General features: G+C 42.8%; 3 protein-coding genes across 5 annotated transcripts; 2 read left to right on the forward strand and 1 right to left on the reverse strand.

Moving 5' to 3' along the window:
- The first annotated feature begins 160 nt into the window (after positions 1–160).
- csgalnact2 (chondroitin sulfate N-acetylgalactosaminyltransferase 2) lies at positions 161–6,506 on the forward strand. Its single transcript, XM_079688684.1, has 8 exons — positions 161–316; positions 2,087–2,929; positions 3,012–3,228; positions 3,369–3,470; positions 3,573–3,751; positions 3,869–3,963; positions 4,636–4,717; positions 4,812–6,506. The coding sequence occupies exons 2-8, from the start codon at positions 2,275–2,277 to the stop codon at positions 5,102–5,104; spliced, it is 1,623 nt and encodes a 540-aa protein (XP_079544810.1). The 5' UTR covers positions 161–316; positions 2,087–2,274; the 3' UTR covers positions 5,105–6,506.
- Positions 6,443–16,385, reverse strand: sec23ip (SEC23 interacting protein). 3 transcript variants are annotated; one of them, XM_079688645.1, is made up of 18 exons: positions 16,266–16,385; positions 13,333–13,838; positions 12,571–12,778; positions 12,268–12,461; positions 12,049–12,138; positions 11,848–11,968; positions 11,389–11,478; positions 11,157–11,298; positions 10,518–10,726; positions 10,338–10,435; positions 10,023–10,196; positions 9,789–9,884; positions 9,545–9,706; positions 9,315–9,470; positions 7,948–8,050; positions 7,245–7,463; positions 7,001–7,163; positions 6,443–6,890 (listed from the first exon to the last, which is right to left on the reverse strand). In XM_079688645.1, exons 1-18 carry the CDS (start codon positions 16,348–16,350, stop codon positions 6,809–6,811), a joined length of 2,898 nt encoding a protein of 965 aa, XP_079544771.1. In that variant the 5' UTR covers positions 16,351–16,385; the 3' UTR covers positions 6,443–6,808. The 3 variants fall into 3 exon arrangements, with proteins under 3 accessions (XP_079544771.1, XP_079544770.1, XP_079544769.1); XM_079688644.1 differs by lacking the exon at positions 16,266–16,385 and adding an exon at positions 14,534–14,887 and having other exon boundaries at positions 7,257–7,463; XM_079688643.1 differs by lacking the exon at positions 16,266–16,385 and adding an exon at positions 14,534–14,886.
- Positions 15,103–23,919, forward strand: mcmbp (minichromosome maintenance complex binding protein). The gene is made up of 16 exons (XM_079688680.1): positions 15,103–15,323; positions 16,178–16,269; positions 16,378–16,518; positions 16,648–16,689; positions 16,773–16,862; positions 16,999–17,134; positions 17,526–17,671; positions 18,351–18,448; positions 18,520–18,689; positions 21,004–21,127; positions 21,222–21,339; positions 21,430–21,595; positions 21,719–21,852; positions 22,451–22,615; positions 22,788–22,876; positions 23,711–23,919. Exons 1-16 carry the CDS (start codon positions 15,266–15,268, stop codon positions 23,835–23,837), a joined length of 1,896 nt encoding a protein of 631 aa, XP_079544806.1. The 5' UTR covers positions 15,103–15,265; the 3' UTR covers positions 23,838–23,919.
- The last annotated feature ends 110 nt before the right edge of the window (positions 23,920–24,029 follow it).

Raw genomic sequence — 24,029 nt, forward strand, 5'->3', positions numbered from 1 at the left:
AGTGTATTTGTGTTAATGTTCATAAACAAACGTGTAGCATAAAAAAGAATGAGTAATTATGATTGTAATTATAACGTTTTACTTGTGGATTATTATTGGTTATTATGATGAACAAGGGGCTTCAACGTGTTTAATGACGACACTCGAAACAAAGCTCTCATTGGTTAACTCTTGACCGGAAGTAAACTATGACCCACTCACTCTTTTCTCTTTGCTCCGTGGCATTTTGCAACAGAGGCTGTCTTCGGCTGCTGGTTTTCTACTAAGCCCAATGCTGTAGGGCAGCACGGGCAGGAATGGAAAAAGACGGAATTAGGTGAGTATTTTTTTTGTACCTTTCAATAACGGGTTAGCAGGCTCTCTAACAGATATAAAATAACCCGAAAGCGCAGGCAATCTCAGAACGTCGCTAAGCTAACTGGAGAATCGTGCCAATTTCCGGTTTCGATCTTTAAAAGTAAGAGCACACATTTTGCTGTGAAGTAACACGTCTAGACTGTGTGATGATCAGGTACAAAACGATGTCAAATGTAAAATATTTGCAGACTGCACATTAAGTTGCAGAATTTATCAACCAAGATAATAAAGTTGCCAAACATATTTAAACACACTGTAAAGTTCATAACATAATGTTTTTTTTCTCCAAGTGAAACACAATATTAATCACATCATTTAAATATCATGTAAGTGACTTATTGTTAACAAAACTCACTGCTCAAGTAGTTAACTTTAGTAACAACAGTTCAGATATGTCTCTATAATGTAGGAGTCCCTGTTGGTGTATGAATGTGTAGTCTCTATCAATGCACTGCCACAAGGTCTGTTCATATGATGCGTTTACACCATAACCTTGATGATATCAGTTTGACACTTTTCAGCCAGTCAAGTGTTGCATGCATTTTCATCCTTCTCATTGGCAGCTACGAGAAGGCAAAGCTAAGACACATTTAGGACATTTAGTTCCTCTTTTTTGAATGGTTAAAACCGTAATACTTGTGTCTATTTTAATATAAGATTGAATTAGATAGCCTACTATATTGAAAATATCTAAAGTCATTTTTCATATAAAAAATGTATTTTATGCTTTTGGGTGACACATTAGACTGCTGGATTTCTCTTAGGTGTGGCCTTACACTTGTTAAGAGAAAGTAGCACATACAAGTTGGATATAAAAGGGGAAGTTTTTTGAATACTTTCCCTTGCTTTCCTGTTAAGCTAAAAGGGTTTGATTCTACTGTAGCTTTTTTGAGATTAGAGCAATGGTTTCCAGCTCTTGCCTCTTGCCTTTTGGACTCAGGGGCCTGCTGCTTTTCATTAAAGCCATTCAGGAAAGACAATGAGTGTCGGGAAGACAAACAGCATCACTTTGTGTGCCAAGGGCTGGAGCTGTAGGCTTTAGTGTTTGACCTTCAAGACACAATTGTGTGTGGTATATGTGGTGGATAATAGAGGTTCTACAAGGCTACATATTTAGGATTAAGGAGTGTTCTTTTAAACAATATTTGTAGCATACTGCACATCACAAAACATTAAGAACATAATTGTGTTGTTAGAAACATTTGGTAATCTTGTTAGATCATTTTGTTCCACAAGGAGCTTCTCAGTGTCCACGCTTTTAGTAGAAAAAGTCATGCTGTTATTTTGAAAGGTAAGCCGGCTACCCGGAAGTCACTCTTCAGGAGCTTGCCGTGCAGCTCCCCCACCAGCTTTCCTCTGTTCTGTTATTTAGCTGAGAGCTAGTCGCCGTGTGCTAGATCTCAGGTGTGGCTAATTCCTTCTGCCTGTGTTTATTCAGCTCTGATTTATTATGATTGAATCGTTGAAAGGGGAAATATTCATAGAAGTCGGACACGTATAAACACCTTGTTTAAGAAAAGTGTTTTATTAATTAGTCTACTACTGGCTGGATGGGTCATTCATAATGATGCTTGACTGGTAACACACTGTTGTGTTAGTGTCTCATTATTTGGTTATCATTCCCATTTCTTTCATTTCATTTATTTAAGTCCTCACAAATGGTAGGTCTGTATTGTTTTATAACTGTTGTCTTATTGTGGATTTCTGTAATTCCTTTTTCTTCACCTAGGTGATCATCGCAGGGATTCACACAGGACAAATGTATGAAAAGTGGAGCCAAGAAACAACACCATCACAGAAAATGACATAGAGACCCCTCCAGACCTTCAAGGTGATGTGCAGAAGCACACAGTGAGTAATGTGATCAGAGGGGAAAGGGAATGCAGACTTGCCAGCTATAGCTTGTATGTGAGCGCGATGCCCAGGCGGGGGTTGTCGCTCCAGGGCCGGTTCCGCTGGCTCTTTCTGGGCCTCTTCCTGCTGCTGGTGCTGCTGCTGTTCGCCTACCTGCTGGAGTGCACCCCTCCCGCAGACGCCAGCCTGGCCCTGCCCCCCGGCATAGCAGGGGACACCTACGGGAAGGAGTACTACCAGGGCCTGCTGCAGGAGCAGGAGGAGCGCCACCTGAACCGGGCCGCCAGTCTCAAGCGGCAGATCGCTCAGCTCAAGCAGGAGCTGCAGGAAATGGGTGAGAAGCTAAAGCTCATGCAGGACAAGAAGGAGCCCCCCGGGGTGCAGGGCCTTACGGAGACAAAGGACCAAGAGCCTGGAGACCTGCTGGAGTACCTGCACTCTCAGATCGACAAGGCGGAGGTCAACACGGGGGCACGTCTCCCCAGCGAGTACGCCCTGGTGCCCTTTGAGAGTTTCACTTCATCCAAAGTGTACCAGCTGGAGATGGGGCTGACACGGCACCCAGAGGAGAAACCTGTCCGCAAAGACCGCAGGGACGAGCTGGTGGAGGTGATGGAAGCCGCGCTGGACATCATCAACAACCCCGACGAGGAGGATGGAGTGGAGGAAGACATGCCGATGCAGAGACAGACCTACACAGAGGGTCACTTTACTGAAGGTAAGATCTACGCTACCTTACTACGGACCAGTGAATGATCGCTGTTACTGTGTTCTCAGTGAAGCTCTTTTTTATTATACAGGAATGTACAGGACGGAGCGAGACAAAGGGACGCTTTACGAGCTGTTCTTCGACAAAGAGGAGTCCAGCAGCTTCCGCCACGTCACGCTCTTCAGACCTTTTGGTCCCTTAATGAAAGTCAGGAGCACCTCCGTAGAGACATCAGCAATGATTATCAACATCATCGTGCCGCTGGCAGGCAGAGTGGATACTTTCTCACAGTTCTTGCACAACTTCAGGTGAGAGTACAGCAGAAACTCTGACAGACATGACCCAGCATGTTCACATCAAATTTGTATTCAGTAGACTCGCATCATTATTGTGCAATTAAACACAACCTTTGTGTTCTCTTTATTCGTTACACGGTATTTGTTTTTAGAGAGGTGTGCATACAGCAGGACAGAAGAGTCCATCTCACGGTGGTTTATTTCGGGCCAGAAGGCCTGCAGGAAGTGGAATCATCTTTGGAGAAAATGTCAAGGTGTGTCCTTTCACTGAGAAATAACTTAAGAAGTCCTTTTGCTGGTTTTGTGATAGTAATGAGTGGTGGTAATTCAAATCTACTACATGTGTTGTGTTTCAGAGAGGAGAGCTTCTCAAATTACACCCTGGTCCCGGTGGACGAGGAGTTTTCCAGAGGTCGGGGTCTGGATATCGGGGCTCACGCCTGGAAGAAAGGCGACGTCTTAATGTTTTTTTGTGACGTTGACATCCATTTTACACTCCAGTTCCTGAACACCTGTCGTCTCCACGCTGCTCCAAGTAGGTCTTCATTTGTTATTGCTCAGATGATTGTATTTATAGTTATTTTGTTTACATGTACCGTTACAATGTAGCTTTAATATATGAATATACTAAATGACCTGTTTTGTTTTATAGATAAGAAAGTCTTCTATCCAGTAGTGTTCAGTCTGTACAATCCTGCCATCGTCTATGGAAATGCGGAGCTGGCTCCACCGGCTGAACTCCAACTGGTAAAGCCTTCACCTTGATCTCGAAATACATTTGTACAAAGCTTTTCAATGATTCCCTGTACACATGTTTTAGGCAGAATCAGGCGGGCTTCCATTATCATTTGCATCAGAAATGGATCTTCCAAAAAAAACATCTGAATACTTTGTCAAAGGTTCTTACAACTGCATCTACTTGTTTTCCCGAATTCAATCCAGAATCTCTGATTATGCAAACACAAAATCCTTAAAAAAAATTCTGGACAGAAGAGGGGCTTCTAAACTACTTGTCATTTCACAAAATAATCTCATAAATCCACATCTTAACCTCACATTTAAAAGGGAGTTATTTTGCTCATTTTCAGGATGTTAGGTTTTGTTCTCAAACCTGTTTAAATGCTTTTTTTCAAACTCAGACTGAATAGACCTGCTCTGATTGGCTAGCAAGAAAAATCTGGCAAACCTTTGCAAAAACTGATATCCTTATGTAAATGCACACAGGCACTGAAAAGGGACGGGTTAGGGTTACAGAACGTTTCCCCTCCTGCAGATGACGGTGAAAACAGCCCTCTAGTGTCCAACTCTGCTCAAAGAAAATCATTTTACAACATGATTGACATACATCTTTTTTCAATGAAACCAACTATGCAGAGAACTTGTGAAGTTTTTTTTAATAAGTTTTTTTATTTCAAATAGATTCACAAAAAAGATGCTGGATTCTGGAGAGACTTTGGCTTCGGAATGACGTGTCAGTATCGTTCAGATTTCCTAAATATTGGTAAGCATGGATTTGTGAATTCATCATGAGTCATGACTAAATAACTCGTAAAAGCTGCTGACTGATAACTTGAAAATGGATTGTATTCCTCCAGGCGGGTTTGATCTTGAAGTGAAAGGTTGGGGTGTGGAAGACGTCCACCTGTACAGGAAGTATCTCCGGAGCGAGCTCATCGTGATCCGGACCCCGGTGTCCGGGCTCTTCCACCTGTGGCACGAGAAGCAGTGTGCGGATGAGCTGACCCCAGAGCAGTACCGCATGTGCATCCAATCCAAAGCCATGAACGAGGCGTCGCACTCCCACCTCGGAATGCTGGTGTTCCGCGACGAGATCGAGGCTCACCTACGCAAGCAGGCCTACAAGACTCAGAGCAAATCAGAAGACTGAAGCCTCCACATTCCCATCTCCATTCCTTCGTTACGACTGTGAGGTGCGGACATTACAATCGCAGTACAGCAAAGAAATGTTTACACAGATCCTTCTCCATTTCACCGCACAGCTGGATACAAATGAATGTACACAAACAAGCATCGATCAATGTGAAACTTCAAAACACGGTACGACTTTGCAGTATCAAACACGGCTAACAAGCAGATTTGTAATATTTAACCTGCTGAAGTAGAAATAACGTTTTTTTTAAAACATATTTTAGGCAACAATTCAATATGCATGTCATGCCAGTTTCAAACGCAACACCTGACTTGCAACCAGTTTTCACAAGGGCTGCAACAATTATTATTTTCAAAAATGATTAATCTGCCAATTGTTTTTGTAGCTTAAAAGCATTTTTTTTTTTAAATAGGTGGCAATCATTTTTCTGACTGAATTTTTGTCAGCTTGAACTTTTTTCTTTTTTTCTGCTCAGTTACCTTTCGCCGCTTAATGGACCTCAGCCAGTAGTCAGCTGTCTTCCAGTTGATTCATTCATTTAACAAACAAATCAAACACAAGCAGCTGTTGACTCGTGTAGAGTGTGTTTTTTATATCAGAAAGAAAGAACTATTTATTAGCTGTCGACAAAAGGAAAATGAAGAAGTTGCACTTTGACATCACAAGAACCAGTATAGTTCTACTGAGCTTAAAAGCAATTTACAATCTTTGCTTTAACAGCACAGACGAATGCTGTTCTGTTAGCATTATATTTATAGGTGGTTTCAGCCTGGCGGTGTGGTTAAAAAAAAAAAAAGGGAACTTTTTGTGTGTTTTATGTGACAATCGGTCACAATGTTCCTTTGCTGATGAGGTTAACAGAGAAGCATGTGGGTTAAATAATGAAAGAGCCAGGTTAAAAGATGTCTAATAGCATGCAGCGCTATCCTATATGTGGACCAGTATTAGTGTCTAAATAACATTAATAAGATTTATGCCCATTGAGAACATTATACCTAATACTGGACTGAATTTGAATGTTACAGCCCCTCCTGTAAATACTTTTCTAATATTCCTTTGTTTCATAGTTGAATACTTTTGTCGTATGTGCCTACATGCTTAAAGTGACATGAAATGTTTTGTATTGCATCTCATAATGAGAGGAGGTTAGAGGCGTGGTGTTGAAGAGTACAGGAGAGCAGCAGAGAAGTGCTTTATCTTCTCTCACTGAAAGCATCTCGTCCTGTACTCTCATTGTCTTTCATTAGGATCTTTTGCTAATATTCCAGCTTTTGTGTAGCTAGTCTTACAGCCCCCTTGCGACCTGTTACATGTACACATTCAAACACAAATGGCTTATGCGAGGAAATGATTTATTTTTTAAAATGTTGGACATTAAATAAAATACAGAAGGCTACAATATCAGCTGCTAAGTCAGTCATTTCTGCTGTAAGTATTTGATTTGAAGATAAATATCTGAAGTAAACTTGCCCAGTTCTATAATTCTACTATAAAAATGTCATATCAAACATGTCAAGTGTCTTTGAATCTACCAGCTCATTCCTAATTTTCATAATTCAAGACAAATGGCATACTACAATTGTTTTCTTCATCTGTATACAATAAACTACATGAATAGAAAATAAGAGAAATTAGAAAAATCTAAATCGAGGAAAAATGACATGAAATAAACCAAAGGGAATCGTTTTCAGACTTAGTTGATTAATGTGCAAACTGTTCTGGATGGACCCCCATGGTCTTGTAGATCTCTTTGAGAATCAGCAGTGCTGTGTCTTCAGACGTCCTGGAAAACAACACAAGTGTTATTACAAACTCTGCAAACAGGAACAAGCTACAGCCTGGAGCAGGTAACGTGACGAGGATAAAGCCTGGAGGAAGGTCGGATCTGCGTACCAGTAGCAGAGGTGACTCTGGAGGGCGAACAGGTACTCGTTGAAGCTCTCGATGGGCTTCTCCTGCAGGACGTAGTCGATGCGATTGCCTCCGTTCAGCATCCCCACCTTCACCTGAGGCCCCTCCTCTCGGGGGGGCTCGGGGCTCTCACTGATCTTATGCTCTGTGAGAAACCACACTGAGTTAAACAGCAAACAGAAAAACAAATCACATGATTGACGAGTCACAAAGCAGAGACACTCACCCTCTGCCTCACCCTCTGCCTCACCCTCACTCTCACCCTCCCGCGCTTGCAGCTCCTGTTGTTCGATCTGATTGGCTACCATGGCCAGCTCAGCCTGGAGCTGGGCGGAGGAAGTGTGAGCGCGTGCAAAATCGTTGAGGGTCTGCCAGGCGGTCCGCAGGGAGCTGATGAAGCCGTGCTTCAGGTCCGAGCCCATCCTGGTGAGGCTCTCCTTCAGCTCTGAAACACAAAGGATCCCTTACTAAATCCATCTACTCTGAAACGTTTTGCTAATGATGTTTGAAGTACTTTTTTATACCAAACTATATCAAAGCAAAGACAAGCCTTATTTGACCAATTATAAGATCTATTTGGAGGGGGGAAAAAGAGCCGATCGTCCACATTGTGTTTATTCTTTCTGTTCATTTTGATTAAAAGAAAAGGACATTTAATTTTGACCTTCAGCTTACACTTTTCTGCAACAGCTAAATAGGTACTGTTCCGTCTGTTATTACATTTCATTTTGACATGGCACATCGTAATGTAAGAATAGTGTCTTTGTAGTTCGTCCTAACCAACTCAGCTGGCATAAAGACATGTAACTGTCAGGACAAAGTATTAAGGGTGACCTTTTGATGTTGCTAGAAGCTACATTGAAGGAACATCTGTGGTGTATTTATCTGGCTCGATGCAAGCAGAGATGAATAACAAGTGAGTGTCGTACCAAGATGAAGCCTCTTCCTCCCTTTGTGATGTGGGACCAGCACAGGCTTAAAGTCCATGTCTGGTAATATCATGGGTTCAATCCTGTAGGCCACCGGGTCCAACTGAAAGAAACACGAGTCATCGATAAAGCCATCAGATAGTAAAGCGTGCAGTGACTCAGCTTCCCTGCTTTCATCACAGCCCTAAACCGTTAAGTTCATATTTCATTCAGTCATGTGTGGGCAGGTCAGGTTAAGGTGGAATGACTAGAGCCGCGTTCACACCGGAGTACTTTTCCCACTTTAGTTTCGAAATCTGGCGTTCACACCAAAAAGAGCCGGAACTAAAAATGAGTTCATGAGAACCTTTTTACCCCCTTTTCCGTCCCTGCTAGCGGCTCTCTTGTGAGAAAAGAGCTATATTTCTGATTGGCTGGACGGATTGCAAACCATGCCCCGTAAAACAAAAAAAAAAGTGTTGTGAAGCCACCATTTGATTAGCTTTATTAGCATTAGCCCAGCGTAGAAACGCAGAGAGACTAATTTATGGCAACACAAAATAAAACATGGGAGCGGTGGAGATGAGGAGGTGTGGTGTTTTGGCGATTTACTCGGAAGGCTTCAGTAGAAGCTGCTGGAAGTCCCAGCAGCTTCTACTGAAGCCAGTCCCCAACAACCGGGTACTTCCGGCCGGGGATTTTGGGCGGCAGTGAAGTTGTTTGCGGCCTGCCAGTAAACCCAAAGCAGAAGAAGAAGAAGTGACGTCAGCGGCTTCATTTGCCTAATCCACCCCCAGGGACTTATTCCGGTGTGAACGCGATCTGTACTTAGTTCATCAGAACTAAAGAGTTCTCATGAACTAAGTTCTCATGAACCTTTGTGGGAAAAGTACTGCGGTGTGAATGCGCCTTAGGTTTCAGTGACGATATGAAATGTACACCACTCACAAAGATGCATGACTTCCTTTAATATGGATTCAATTGAATGACAAATGTAATGAGTTAAGTGATCATTTAGGAAATAAGACTTTTTTTATACTTTACAAAAACCTGAAGCAATTGGAAATGTTTGGATCATCTACTACGCAGCCACCATTGAAATCTAATTCTACAAATATTATAATAGTAAACATATTAGAGAATCCTGTCTGTATCTGCAACTGCAAACTATTACTGAAAATAATAAACAGACATAAGAAAAATTTACAAATGTTTGAATGTCAACGTTATAAATGAAGCTCTGGGATATCCGGTAAACCCTTATTTGGACAGAGTTGCACAAAAGAACGATACAAAAGTGATACAACTCAATAAAGCAAAAATAACGTTGGAGCGTCTGCAGCTGAGAAGCAGTTATTCAGGATTTAAAATATGGAAGAGCTGCATACCGGATGGTAGATATTGAAGAACCCCTGGCACGTGGGCAGCTGGTACGCCTCCTCGATCTTCTCCAGTCCTCGGACCGTCAGGAACATGCCGATGGGAGAACCCAGGGCGAAGAAATTCATCGGCTCAAAGTCCAGAGCGTGGTAGACCACCGACACCTGCAGAGCAACACATGTTCTTTATCTATCAATTCAAATTCAAGATCAGCTTCAACGTCCGCCTTCACAGCTACCTGTCCAGTGCCGACTTCAAAGTAGTCGTAGTCGACGTGGACGTGCATGCTGTTGCCCACTGGGAGCACCGAGGACTCGGGGGGAGCTTCAGCAGCTGGTGGGGGGGGCGCCGCAGCCTGGCTGATCTCGGCTTTCTTCTCCCGGGCCGCCTGACGTGCCGCCTGCCGAGGAGAAACAAAGACAGTGATGTTAACCGTCACCGTCTGTCTGCAGTCTCCACGGTTACTGCAGAGACTAACCTACCTGCTTATTCTCCCTCTCTTTGACAAACTTGGCGATCTTTTTCCGGGGACCCAGCGGGATTGCCATCTCTTTCATGTCGTCGATTGTACACATCAGCTGGAAAAAGCGTAAAAAAGGGACGATCAGCATCTTATAAAAGTGAACATTTGTGAATGTATTACACCAATGTCTGGATTATTTAAAGTGGTGTTTTTTACTTTATGACAAAAAAGCAAAGGAGGCTTTTGTTCTTACAAAAGATTCTGCATCAATCTTCTCCTCATCAAAGGTGCTCTTGTACTCAGACAAGCCCAGATTTTCCAGCATGGTGGAGAGATCCTCTAACTCCTCCTCCTCATCCTCTTTTGGCTCCTCTCCCACAGCTGGAGGGGTGATCGCATTGTTTCTCTGCGTCACGGGGGCTGCCACCTGATGCAAGAGCCAGAATTCACATTTATGTATTGTACGTCAAATAACTAGAAACATGTATAATCAATTATTACATGAATCACATCGAGGGGGAAATACATATTCTATGTTTTTCATTATTCATGTTGACTAGTGAATGACCTGTTTGGTTTCTCCGTTGGCAGTGGGTATGATTGGCATGGTCGGTGCAGAGGAGGCGTTCTTCTGATTTGACAACAGGTCGAAGAGAATCAGAGAACCTGAGGAGGAAATGGAATCTAGGTGAAAAACAGAAGGAACAACACATGCCAGTGAAAGCTAATCCATCTGCTGCCTTATTACCCAAGCTGTGTCCAGCAACTGATATGCGACCTCTGTAGTTGGGGTTCCTCTGCATGAACAGGGCGTACAGTCGGTTAATCTCGTGGGAAACTGTGTCCATGATGGTCTGGCAGTAAGTGGGACTGTTGTAGAAAAGCACGTCTAACAAAGTCTCGTTTGTAAAGTGACGTAAACGTCCAGTGCTTGGCAACGTGATCTTCTTGATCCTCCTGCAAAGAAACAAAAATGAGATTATAATTGATCAAATATTACAATAAAAAGAAGATTAAAGGGCAGGACTGTTGGTATTATGTTTTTCTTAATGTTTTATTCCTCTGAGACAAAGAGCTCAATTTCTGTTCAAAAAAGACTAAAACCAAACTTAGTTTCACTGGGTTCCTTCATTACAATGAACCCAAACACTGTACCTTATTTAGTTTCAAATCACATACAATGTCCTGCTGCTGCTGCTGAGTCACAACAGCACCAATTAAGTATTATTCCACAATATAAAACAGTCCCCAGCTGTACAGCTCTTCTCTGTTTTTGGATTCATCATTCACTGTGGAGGCATCTGAGAAGTTAGAGACCCATGTTGAGTTTTTGATACACAAATGGTCATTTTGGGTGTGAAGTATTCCCTCATCCTGCCCTCCTCACCTGTCCACCCCGGTAGCATCTCCATGCAGAGCCGTGTGCCACTGCACAGGGAGGAACTCCACCCGGCTGATGGTCTGCTCGTCCAGATTCTTCTCAAAGTGACTGTGCAGCAGCTTCAGAGACACGCTGCGGAAGTCGTCCACTGAGAGCACAAAGGAATTGTTCACTTAACCACATAAATACCTTCATGGAGGAGATTCACTGACTAAAGGCCTGACTGTCTGGCACTCACCGCACTCCACCATGCTCCTGAACCTCAGGTCACACACGGGGCCGATTCCATGAACCATGAACACCAGATGATCCACTGACGGGAGCTCCCCTGGAAGAGATGAACAGGTTGGAAATGTTGAATTTGACTTCTACACCTTCACTTATCGCCATGGTTACACATATAACCTGAACTGTTTGCAATTAGGCTGCAATCCATTCACAACATGATACCTCAACGTTTAATCTGCTATGACTTTTGTAGAGTTGATTTATTTAATTATATATAAATATCTATATATTCATTGTTTGTGTCTTTTTTCCTCATCATATTTGTTGTGTGCCTTTAACAGGATTTATGCCCAAACTAAAGCATTAATTAACTGTAATGCGACTTCACTGTCTTTAATGATGTCTGGCAGCTTTATTGACATAGTACAAATGTAGTTTTATTCTAAAATTAAATAAAGAACTTCACTACCGTCTGGCACTTCATCATGGTCATCATCGATCCCTCTCTTCACCACTCGGGGCCGGGTCTGCCCGTCCTGAGTCGTGCCCCACTCATCCGGCATGGAGGATGCTTGAAACTGCACAATCACCTATGGAAGAAAAGTACTTTTAAACTAATAGGATTTATTATCACAAACACAACCTTGTACAATAATCAACAATGGTTTACCTTCGGATTGTGCATGACAATAGTCTCCCCAGATGGAAACTCCAGTCTGCGGTGCCACTGGTTGGTGGACACAGCCTTCTTATATTCTCCCTAAAGTTAAAAACATGCTACATTACGATACATAGTAAAACAATAGAGTCGATAAAGGACTGGATGAAAAATGTAAATGATTGATAAACACAATATCTGTTTCTGGATCAATGAAGTAGTGGTACAAACCTCCAGCTTCTCACTAAACTCCTCAGAGTAAGGAATGAAGCGACTGTCCGTGTCCCCCTTGTAGAACCAGCTGCAGCGGCGGACCTCCGTGGGTTCCTCTTCCCAGAACACCGAGGAGCGCATGCGGTCGTAAAGCTGCACGTCGTAACGCCCTCCATCCGTACGTATGATCACATTCTCTGGGTCTGGTTGAACTGGAAGAATAAAAGCATCAGAACAGATCACAGTTTCATTAAGAGCACCAACACGTTCTGATTTCTCTGTAGAGAAACATTCCCACTAAATTAGCACGAGTCACCTCACCTGAGTTATACGTCTCCTCCAGCTGAAGGGAGTCGATGATGCTGAAAGGAAGCCAGACGCTCTTTGACTCCACTTGCTTGCAGTAGAACCAGTGAGGCTGAACAGGCTCGTAGATGTTGTAGTTGTATTGCATCATGGGACCAGCAGGAACCACGGCTCCGGCAGTGGTGGGTGGAGGCGGAGGCCCTTGGTACTGTGTGGAAGGAGGCTGAAGAAGGAATACTAATTATAAACTCCTCTTCACTAATTATGATGTTATTTGAGGCATTTTATTTATTAACCTCACTAGAAAAGTGCACTTTCTCATATCTCAGCTCCCTTCAAATCCATCCGACAACAAAGATAACACTTGAGTGCATCACAACTTATCCATATCTTGGAATGAATCTGCAGATGCTTCAGTTCAAGGTCAACATGTGAAATCTATAGCTTGTTTTAATGCTAAGTGATTTTCAGAAATTCTCATTTACTACTGAAGCAGTTGTTGATCAGCCTGTTACGGGGAGTGAGAAGTCTGCAGTCAATAATTGTATAGAACAGCAAATACACTGGGTTATTCAAACAGTGTTAATCCCTGTAACCACTCCTTGAATTTAAAATTCACAAATTAGGGCAAACTAATTATTTGGCTGATGGACAAGACACACAGAGAGACAACATAACACATTATCTCCAATAGGCTTACGCCCAGTGGAGATAGTATGAGTTTAAGTATCTTAAAAAAAGCTAAACCAACACAGTCACTGATAAGCTGATATGTACCTTTGTGAATGAGGGGCCGGACATAGGGAATGTCTGCGGCGGAGAGCCAAGGGAGTATGGATTCTGCTGAGGTGTGTGTGTTGGCGGCAGGACCTCTGGAGCTGGAATATAGGGACTGGCTCTGCTGCTGCTGGCGGTGTGTCGGTACGGGTTATGACTCTGTTGCTGCATCTGGGGAGGTGGTGGGGTCATTGAGGCGGGGGGAGGAGTGTGACGGCCCATAGCGCTCTGGTAAACTGCATTGCCAAACGCCTGAGGAGCGGGGTTCATCTGTGAAGCTGGAGGGGCCACCGGTGCCATGCCCATACTGCTGGGAACAGAAACGGGCCCTGCTGATGTTGGGGCTGCGGAGAGGGCCGGCGGGGGGCATGGTGCCTGGCCGATGGCTGCGAACGGGTCACTGCTGGTTGAGGGGCTGGAAAAGTAGTTGAATGTAGAGGGGGCTGTCCCATTCCCAGAGCTCTGTCCTAGAAAGCTGTCTTCTTCTCCAACATCAGTCGAGTCTTCTATTAAATCAAAACAGAAAATTGAAGTTTAGCACATTTATTTGTGATTCTGCAAGGGACAGCCCAGGTAAACGTTTGATAAAATGGACATCAAAATTATGCAGGGCCGAGGTGACATCTTAAAATGTCATGTTTTCTCCTAATGTTTGATTTTTACTCAATTTACAAGCATCATATTCTCACAGTAAAGACATTTAAATCAGTGATTACACATTTACATTATTAATCAATCAACGTTTATTTTTCTGGCAAATGTATTTAATAAACTGGTTAGAATTGGAGGATGAAACTTAGCTCTATAACAGTACATCAGCTGTCACAACACAGACCTTACATTGAGGATTATATGGAAGCGGAAACAAACAGCAGCTAATGGCTCATAGATTTTATAGAAAAGGACTTGTAAAATAACTTCGATAGCAAGATGTGGCCAATTTAAAGACAGGACATGTTTTGATCATATGACTCCCAAATAGCTTCACATCCTCTTCATGTCACATCAGACAGAGGACAGTCTGACCAAAACACATCACTGTCAATAGGCTAACCTCTCAGTAAACTCATACACGCTGTTTAACCTTCTTTTACACTAAATGACAGCTTAAAGCAGCACAGGAACTGGGCTAGCTGTTAGCTTAGCCTGCTAACGACACAGTTAATGTTTAGACATTTTCTCAGTCGGTATTGCTGCTTACCTCCTGACAATACCGCCGGACCAGTGGCCTGACTCACTGGCATGAAAGGCAGGTTGAAGTTAAACTCCGGAGCGCCGCTGAACAGTAAATTTGCACTGGTGTTGGCAACATTATTAATTCTCCTATCTGCCATTTTCCCTTGAATTACACGTAGCCACTACTGGCGCAGGCAGGCAGTAAACGCTCAGGTCCAGGGAAAGCTTGTCCCTGCCCTCACATATTTTCACAGATCTCCAACTCATTAACAGAGTTAACACAGCACGACATGTTATTTGTAGATCTGCGGAAATCGTGCAGGTCCTTTGACAGCACTTCGTTGGTTGTAGGAAAACCAAACACTCTCACACACTACTGCCACCTACAGGCCAACAAGATTAGCTCCAAGATGACATTATAACCTTTTAAATATGCTAAATAACAAACTGATATTATTGATTTACAATAATTTAAAATAAAAAGTTTATTATTTTTAGTCTCACTTTACAGGCAACCTTAAATCAAATCACCTAACCCACTGAGGCACAGTAATTCAGAAAGTGTGATAGCTCCGTGCTCCGGATGGACCCTGTTAACAAAACAAACGAGTAACGCTCTTCGACTGGTGACGCAAATTTCCCGCCCTGACTTCTGCCATCCGGTGTGTGCCGAAAGTCAACAAAATAGAGTTTTCCCAGAGATTTTACTCTGCTATTTAAAATAAAATATTGTTGCGATTTTTGTCAGCGGCCAACAATGCCTACCACACATGACTGGATTAACAACCCTCTCGGTGTTGTTGAAGGGATGTTCGGTAAGAGACACACCGGAACTTCTCTCCTTGACAGCTAACTTTAACGCGTGAACCTAGCTAGTTAGCTTTATGGCTACTTACCATGCTAACTACCATGCTCATCCCTTTTAGTCTTTTTCAATCATTCAGAAATGGCTAATAACTTAGTTGTGTGCTTTAACTGCCGATGCTGCTTTGTTGCAGCTTGTATGAGCGCATTGTTTCACTTTTCTTTACAAGAAGTGCTGGGTGTGTAGTTTGGTTTGAAGACCTGTGTGCACACATCCAACCATTCACAACATGAGGCATTCACGGGTCTAAAGTTTGTTAAAGTAATTTAAAACGTTCTTAACTCCTCTAACTTCTCTTAACACTTAGTGACAATAACTATTGTTTCAGAAACGCATTGCTCCATAAAAATTACACGCATAATTATTTCTATCTTTATCCCATGCTTACTTTATTTGATATTTTAGCCCATCTAATGTCTGGGATTCTCAAAGCCAAGGTATGCTGTTATTAAAGGTTTAAAAAGAAGTAAGAAGGGACGATATGCAACATTTCTAGACTGAAATAAAACATTTTCATGTTTCTTTTATTTAACTTATTCAGATCTATTTTATCCATATACATTATTTTTTTAATTATTCATTTTGTTTAATAAAATAGTAATAATTTGCCTATTGTTCTACTGTTCCAATCTGAAAGGACAATCCTATATATTTTATGTCCATCATTTTATATCTTTGAATGTGCATGGTTCTGACATATAAATGTATAATCTTTTTTGGATACAACTTTTTCTAATATTCTGGCCAATTAAAGATTTTGTCACTTTAAGTATCATATAATGCTCTTGTTATTTATGTTTCCAGCTGCTTCCCAGAACAATCCGAACTCTGGATGGGAGGCGAAAGCGGTTGAATTCTTTAAAGATCACCTGAAAGAGAAGGACGCTCAGACCTGGGTAATGCAGCTTGCAGATCCTTTCGACTGTAAACTCCTCAAAGAGGCCTGTCAATGTCAAAGGCTCTTTCAGTTCCTGCATTTGACACCAGTTCTTATTCTATCGCAGGTCCCCTCTCTGAACGATGTCCCGCTGCACTACATGAAGCCCAACAGCCTGGTGAAGTTCCGCTGTTTAATCCAAGACATGTTCGATCCAGAGTTCTACATGGGAGCGTATGAGGCTGTTGATCCCTCTACAAAGGCAAAAGTAAGCGCTTCCTTGTCTCCTGTGCAGATATTTGCAATTACAATCCTCTCATGTGTCCAGTTTTTTGCATTGATAATGTGCTGGATGTCATCACATTTGCATCTAATTTTACTTTCTGGCTATCCTCAGGTGTTGAAATGCGGGAAGTACAAAGATGTGATGGAATGTGGGGTAAGTCCCTCTCCACTAAGAGATATTAAACATAACTCAATGTAGCTTCAGCTTCGCTAACAGAAAACATTTTCTATCTCCAGGTGGATTTGAACTCCAAAAACACAGTGACTGCAGAGAGACAGACTTTCTACTGCGTGCCAATCCCCGGAGAGAGTCCCTGGGTGAAAGAGATATCCTGATTTGTCCAAATTGTACGTTTAAAAAAATTGTGATTTCGCTTGAACAGGGTTTGGTCTTTTGTTCTTTGCTGGACCCAAGAAGTGTTTTAGAAAACTGCTCCCTAGTTGTTCCTTAATTCTGTCGCACAGCTATGCTAGCTCAAGCCAAGCGAGAGTGGTTCCGTCCACCTCTTATGTTCCGACGAGACAGAAACGCAGCTACGAGGAAGACGATGACATGGACACACAGCCGCAGCCGCAGAAGCAGAGGGAAAAGCATACTGGTGTGTAAACATGGAGTAGAATTCAGAAACAGAAGTGTCTTGTTCCCATAAAGACATTTTGCAACCAATCAAATTCACATTGGAAGGTAGTGTTTTACTGCATTATGATCAATTAGGCCCTTTATCTGCTCCAGCATGCGTCTCCTCCTCTGACATGTATAACACACGTATTAGTGATGTTAGGGTTGCCTCTAGGCACTCTGGGAGATTGTAGGACACTGCTAACTGCAGCAGGGGTAGAGACAGGTTGACGGAAAGATGAGCTGTAAATAATTACAAAACTCTGATTTATTTGACATTTTTATATATATATATGTTGATATGTAACAATTACAGTATATTGTGTGTGTTTTTTGGCCATGAATGTAGACTTTTCCCTGTCTCACTCCAGGTCTTCAGAGTCCAACAGAACACCATGGCAACGGTGATTGTAAGCGGCGGGAGACAGAAGCTCCTTCCAACCAGACGGCACCTGCCTCCCACCTCGACCTCAACTTCCCCCTGCCCGGAGAGAAAGGCCCCTCCTGCCTCGTCAAGGTGTGTATTCTTTGGTCTGTTTCTGTAAACACTGAATTCACCGGATTGGCTAAAGTCTTATAGCTCGACTTTGAATACTAAAAAACATATATATATATTTCTTATCTTCCCCAATTACATTTTGCACTGAATTGTGTTCAAATGTGTACTCAACTACTGAAAACCCTAACTTAAAATGTACAGCATGTGTTTATGTAAAGAGTTGTTGCTGAATGTTTTAAAGTAATCAAAATCAGGAAATAAATCATGTTTTACTCCAAAAAAGAATCAGTCACCTTCAAAGATTATCTGCTCAAGTTCACTTGCAACCACATATTCATTTTGTGTAGCTTGTATATAGCCCGATCACATCTTGTTCACAGATCTTCCTAACTGTATATTAGTCCGAAAAGGGTTATTTAAATGTCCTTAAAACTGTATTTTGTGGGAAAGGGGTGTTAATAATAACTGCAGATTCATCACACTTTCATCATTTTAATTTTGGTGTAGAGTTATAGAATTTTGCACGTTCCCATGAATTAAACAGAACTGTAGCCTCGTTTTTTTCAAGAAAATCCATGATATGGACTGGAAAGTCTCAGTGAGGGTATGACATGACAAGAGGAGTTTTCAGAGATCCACAGTTCTCAGCAGAATCTCCAGTGGGGAGCAGAAGCTAACAGGTGTGTGTTTTCGGCAGGTGTACGCTGAATGGGACGGCTTCAAACTCAACGACACACTGGAGGTCTACGGGATCCTCTCCGTCAGCCCCGCTCTCAGCGCTCTGGCCGACGAGAAGTAAGAGACAGCATTTAGTTTACTTTCCCTTAAGTGCTGATCTGCTGCTCATTCTTGGCGTGTTCACACAGAGACGTCTCCTCCTCCTTCCTGGACCCGGCGGATTCCATGGAGACGGCGGAGGAGCAGAGGGTGCACTGCCCGCCGGCCTCGCTCGTGCCTCGCCTCCACATGCTCTACGCCAAGCCTCTGCCGCACAACAACCCCCTCCTCCCCCCCACCCTGGAGGACAACAGTGCCTGTAAGGACACATCGTTTTCTGTGGTTTTGTGTGTGTGCATACGGCTGCAAATGCCAGTATCAAGAATATTTGCATCCCCTCATTTTGTTAGAGGCCCTTTTACGCTTTTTGCGGGTATACCTTTCCTGTGTATCATTTTCTAATGAGGAAAACATACACTGACGGATCACTGTCTTAAAGAGATCTGGGGAATCATTTACTCATCCTGCTGCAAACAGTTTGCATCTCCACGCTTTTTACACAGATGTAAACAAGCCTAGCTGCTATTCATCTGTTTAGTGTAACGTGCTGCTTTATAGAAGTTCGTTTTGACACATGTTGCATGTTTTGAAATGCAAGTGCAAAGTAGAAGTGGATATTTTTAAATAGCCTGGTGTTGTCAGCTCAGCAAACAGGATTGTTGAAATGTGCCATCCATACCAAACCAACATGGGAGCTTTTTAGTGAAAAATCACCAAAATACAATTTGGATTTTGATCACTTCAATAGGACAACACATCCTTAGGCAAATGTTCCCTACCTGTGTTGCCTTCTCTTGCTTACACTGTATTCATGTATAATCTAAATCTAGCTGCACCGCTTCAAAAAGTTGAAAAAGGTACTTTAAGTTAAAAAATCATCATAAATGTATACAAAGTGCCTTTTCATGCTGAATTACACACTGTGTAGATGCTTTGTGATGCTAATTACTATGCTGTGTATTTGTACACTTTGAGTTCAGATCTTTACATAAAAAATAAGGAGACCACTCCAAATTGTTGTTAAATCTCAATCTCTACGTGTATGGCAGCCATTCCATTCCAGTGTCTGCTGAATTCCAACACAGAGAAATGTGGTCTGTATTTTATAGAATAAAATAATCTTCATTTACTCAAACTAATACTATAAATGGTAAAGCCAGAGAAACTGATAATGCTGCAGTGGCCTCTTGATGTTTTTCCAGAGCTGTAAGTAGGTGTTTATTTTACTGCTGAAATGATGCGTCAACTAATTGTCTTAAAGAGCAACTTGCAGGGTTTTTTTTTTTACTACATTTATGCTTAACCCTGCCTGAAAATTACAATTCAAAATGTTAATGCAGGATTTGATATGTTTTACAAGACATAAGGGCAGGAATTCAGAGGAAAAGGAGCCGCTTTGAGCTCTGCTACTAGAAACTGCTTTTTTTTTTACGTCATATTACTTCACATGGGGGAGTTAACTTTCTCGGACTCCTTCTCTGCCCAATCTGCGGTAGTGATTTAGTGAGCTGGTATTTTTTCGGTAATTTTACATTGCGTTTCACCATTTGTAATCATGGTGAGCTTGTGTTTGTGCAGGTTGCACAAACTCAAGCCTGTCAGGGCATCGAGTCCACAGTTTTCCTCACGGGTAAAGGACCGGAGCTAGCTTTCGTTCCCGAGTGCGTTGTGCATGCACCTCCCTGCAGCACATACTCTCCACAGCTGAAGCCTATCAAACAAAACGTTTATCAGGAAACCGTATTCTCTCTCGCTCTCTCTCGCTCTGTCTCTGTGTGCACCGTAAGACGTAGTGTGGAGTTGCATTAGGTAACGGCTGATACTTGCGCATTAGTTTCTGTTATGGATCAGTATCAACAGTCCTTTACAATGTTGTGATGTGACTGACGTTAGCTAACATTAATTAGTTAATTAACATTAACTGTAGCTAACGCCACCGGTCACTCACCAAGACAGCTGTCCTGTTCTCCGCTGGTTCTCCTCACGCCGATGGCCGTTATTTTTTCTAATCTTTGGCTGCTCCTGGTCTCTTGGATGCCTAGCAGGCTCATAATTATAATCATATACATTTGAATATATATGTTCAACCTCTTCTGTGTCAAAACTAGCATTGTGATCCATGTTTATTCATACGTTAGACCGGCCGTCACGTGGGGAGGCTTTTTTTATGCTGAAGTAAAAATGTCTTACAAAAACGACGCCAGATGTCAGTGTATACTTCTGTATATATTTTTTTAACATCTAGTGTATTCATCATTTTCCTACACATTTATTCACTGGTGTGTCTAACCTGCAAGTTGCTCTTTAAGATGAAATCTAATACTAACTAATAGGTTAATAGCTTTCTCTGTGCCACACTTAACTAAGCTATTGTGAAAACCCACATTTAAACAAATGCTCATCATACATTGTTAGTAAGTCAAATGATCTATGGCCCTTTGCTCTGTGGAAACAGAAAAAACAGAGGCCATTATTTTTGAAGTTCAACAAGAGTAACAATGTTGTGAATGTTCTCCACAGATGCCTTCAGTTACCATAGAGACCTGTTGTAACTCTCTGTCCTTCCTCCTCAGTTTTATCGTCCACCCTGAGCGAGATGGCTGCTGTCAGGGCGGAGCTGCTCACATACTTCACTCACATCCTGCTGGGAGATGCCCTGGCTGCCGAGTATCTCATCCTGCATCTCATTTCTAACGTGTATGTGAAGTTCAACCGTCCTATCTTTGTTTTGTGTCTTCCTGAAAGCCAAAAGAGTTTTTTTTAATTCCACATTATGGTTGGTTTCTTGTAGGTACAGCAGAAGGGATGTTCTCCCTCTGGGAAAATTCTCCTTGAACCTGAGCGGCTGTCCTACGGTCTCCTCGTACACTGAATGCCTCTACCAGGTCATCCAGCAGCTGGTGCCTTCTGTGAGTGAATCCAAGCAACCGCCACTACTTTTCTATCCACTAATGTTGGGTTTAAATGTAAGACACTAAAAGTTGTTTCCCCCTCTGCAGTCGTTCTATCTAGCCATGAGCCTCCAGAATATGAACCAGATGAAGTTCGTGCCAAAGAAGGACTATGTGGCCAACCGGCTAGTGAGCGGAGCCCTGCAGCTGGCCAAACACACTTCCTTGTTCCTGGACGAGATCCAGCTGGAGCAGGGACAGCTGGACACGACAGGTGAGGCATCTAGACTCCACGAGGGGACGACCGCTGCAGATAATGTCCAACTGCGGCCTTTGTTAGTATGATTTGAGTGTTCTGACACAAACCAGATTTGTTTTCTTTGTTTTTGTCCTGTAGGTGTGCATAACATCACAGCCCTGGGGAACCTGATCTCGTGGCAGAAGGTTGATTATGACTTTAACTACCACCAGATGGAATTCCCCTGCAATATTAACGTGCTCACCGCGTCAGAGGGCCGCTCGCTGCTGCCGGTGAGGACAAAGAGGGATGGGGCGTGCAACCGCAGGACAAAACAAATCTCATGGCACGGCCAGGGAGGGGTTAGGTTTCCTGCAGGCTCTCGTGAGACGCGTCTGACGCTGGAGGTTGTCTCCGGCCGCTGTCATTGGTTGGCCGCAGCAACAACCCAAGCGGCGGAGGCTTTAGCCCGGGTCTCACTCTGTTGCGAACAGCCTGAGGAATGTGCCGTGTGCTATTCCTGTGTGTTGGTCTAACGTGTTGCCATGGCGGCAGCTGTGTGCCACAGGAACAATCCTGGGAGAGGCGGCAGGCTCGGCACTGTATTAGTCGTGCAGCGAAGGGCAGCGCGCCGTAAACAACTCCCAGGCTGGTTAAATGTGCCCGCCTGTGTTTACAGTGAACACTATCAGCTGATGATCAGTCTGACCCTCCAGCTGCTGCAGAGCTTCACGGTCGGAGCGCTTTGCTCCTGTCTGGCCTGATATTAAATGTGCACACGCCTGTCAGAATAAGCGTGTGCACACAGCGCTTGATTTGCATAGCAACACCTGTAAAAAGGTGAAGTTCTTCCCTTACACGATGCCAACATTTCTTCCTCTATCTCCACAGTCGGACTGCCAGATACACCTACAGTCTCAGGTCGCCCCCCCCAACATGGAGGAGTATCTGAGCAGCTTGCACATGCACCCGCAGGCTTCACAGCTCAACAAGTTCAGGATGTACCTGAGCGTGGCTCGGCTGCTGGACTACAGCATCTCTGACGAAATGACAAAGGTGAGTGCCATGGGGAAATAAGCAGCAGTCACAAATCAAAGTCAGTGTAATTAATTGTTTCGAAGGGTAGTTGTTCCCATCAGGCCTGTGTGTTTCCATTGAATTAGCAGTGAGTTATCATCTGTCCGCCTCAGTGTCCTTTTAACTGCCTTTTCCTTTCTGCTGTCCTCAGTCAGTTGAGGATGACTTTGTAGATATGAGGAAGGATGACCCTCAGAGCGTCTCCGCTGAGGACCTCCACAGTATGCTGGTCGTGTCGAGGTGGGCTGTCAATAACCATTCCACCTACATTTAATTTAATGAGAAAAAACTTCTGGGTCAAATACAGCCATAAAGTTTATATGAATTATCTTTAACTGTCTTTACTAAATATTCATTGATTTTTCGAAATCCAAACTATTTAAAATGTGTTTATATGATGCCACCAAAGAAAAGGAAGTACTTTCTGTAGAGTGAATGTTTAAGGGATTTTTAGAAGTCTGTGATATGTCAATGATCAGATTTTTGATGCATTGCATAAGACAATAGCCAGGATAATGGCATGTGTTTGCTCTATAGCTCTAACATGACAAAGTGTCTCGATATGGTATAAAAAAGTACCGAAAAGACTTTGGAAGCCAGGGCTCTTGGTTGAAAGCCCGATATAATAGAATGCATGCAAAAGTTAAAACCAATAATGTTGATCATACAGCTTTAGGGTCCTTTATGGGAGCTGAGGTTACAGCTCACACCCTACCCTATCAATAACACCGCTATAATGATCGATCACACTGAAAAGCCAGAAATGTAGATGCACAAGGATTACATTTATATAAGCTCCTTTTTTTGGCATTGCTTAACTTTTTATCTAGTGAGAATGATAAACAACAGCATATAAAGCCTTCTTTCAAAGAAGTGTTAAACAACAAGACATAATGACCAACAATGGAAATGCCAGATATGACATAAGCAGGGACATTCACTTTAAGGGTGAATGCAACCAAAAGAGTTGTGAAATACGTTGACTTGGTGTTTGTCTGACAGAGGCCAGGAAACTGTTTTGTTCTCCCAGTATTTGGTGTAGTTGTGTGTGTCTGACTGACGGTGTGTCTGCAGGTTGCTGTCTCTGAGCCTGGGGCTGACGTCTCTTTGCACTGACAGCTGGCTGAGGGCCAAACACATCGAGGTGCTGCGCAAGAGCCGCGTGGAGCAGCAGAAGTGTCTGAACGGCAACGAGCCGTGATCACACCGTGAGGAAACAAGACGCCTTCTGTTTTTCTTTTTGATACCTAAAAAAGTTTGTAATAAAGATGTTTTTCATATGTCATGGTTTACGTCATATTCAACTTATTTACAGAACTGAGATGCAAATGAGATTTAGATATACCTTCACTTTAAACAGTCTGAATTATTTCTTTAGTCAGTATACATTTTG

This window comes from Notothenia rossii (assembly GCF_949606895.1).
Source record: "Notothenia rossii genome assembly, chromosome: 6".
Classification (NCBI taxonomy): Eukaryota; Metazoa; Chordata; class Actinopteri; order Perciformes; family Nototheniidae; genus Notothenia; species Notothenia rossii.

Bases quoted from the DNA above. Each gene is read 5' to 3' on its own strand.
- sec23ip (XM_079688643.1), bottom strand. From the start codon at position 14,666: ATGGCAGATAGGAGAATTAATAATGTTGCCAACACCAGTGCAAATTTA. The intron at 8,051-9,314 runs GTATGCAGCTCT...TGTTTCTTTCAG, and splicing joins TCTTCAATATCTACCATCCG to TTGGACCCGGTGGCCTACAG. The intron at 7,464-7,947 runs GTACGACACTCA...TTTGTGTTTCAG, and splicing joins GAGGAAGAGGCTTCATCTTG to AGCTGAAGGAGAGCCTCACC.
- mcmbp (XM_079688680.1), top strand. From the start codon at position 15,266: ATGCCTACCACACATGACTGGATTAACAACCCTCTCGGTGTTGTTGAA. The intron at 21,128-21,221 runs GTATGTGAAGTT...GGTTTCTTGTAG, and splicing joins CTGCATCTCATTTCTAACGT to GTACAGCAGAAGGGATGTTC. The intron at 21,340-21,429 runs GTGAGTGAATCC...CCCCCTCTGCAG, and splicing joins TCCAGCAGCTGGTGCCTTCT to TCGTTCTATCTAGCCATGAG.
- csgalnact2 (XM_079688684.1), top strand. From the start codon at position 2,275: ATGCCCAGGCGGGGGTTGTCGCTCCAGGGCCGGTTCCGCTGGCTCTTT. The intron at 3,471-3,572 runs GTGTGTCCTTTC...GTTGTGTTTCAG, and splicing joins TCTTTGGAGAAAATGTCAAG to AGAGGAGAGCTTCTCAAATT. The intron at 3,752-3,868 runs GTAGGTCTTCAT...TTTGTTTTATAG, and splicing joins TCGTCTCCACGCTGCTCCAA to ATAAGAAAGTCTTCTATCCA.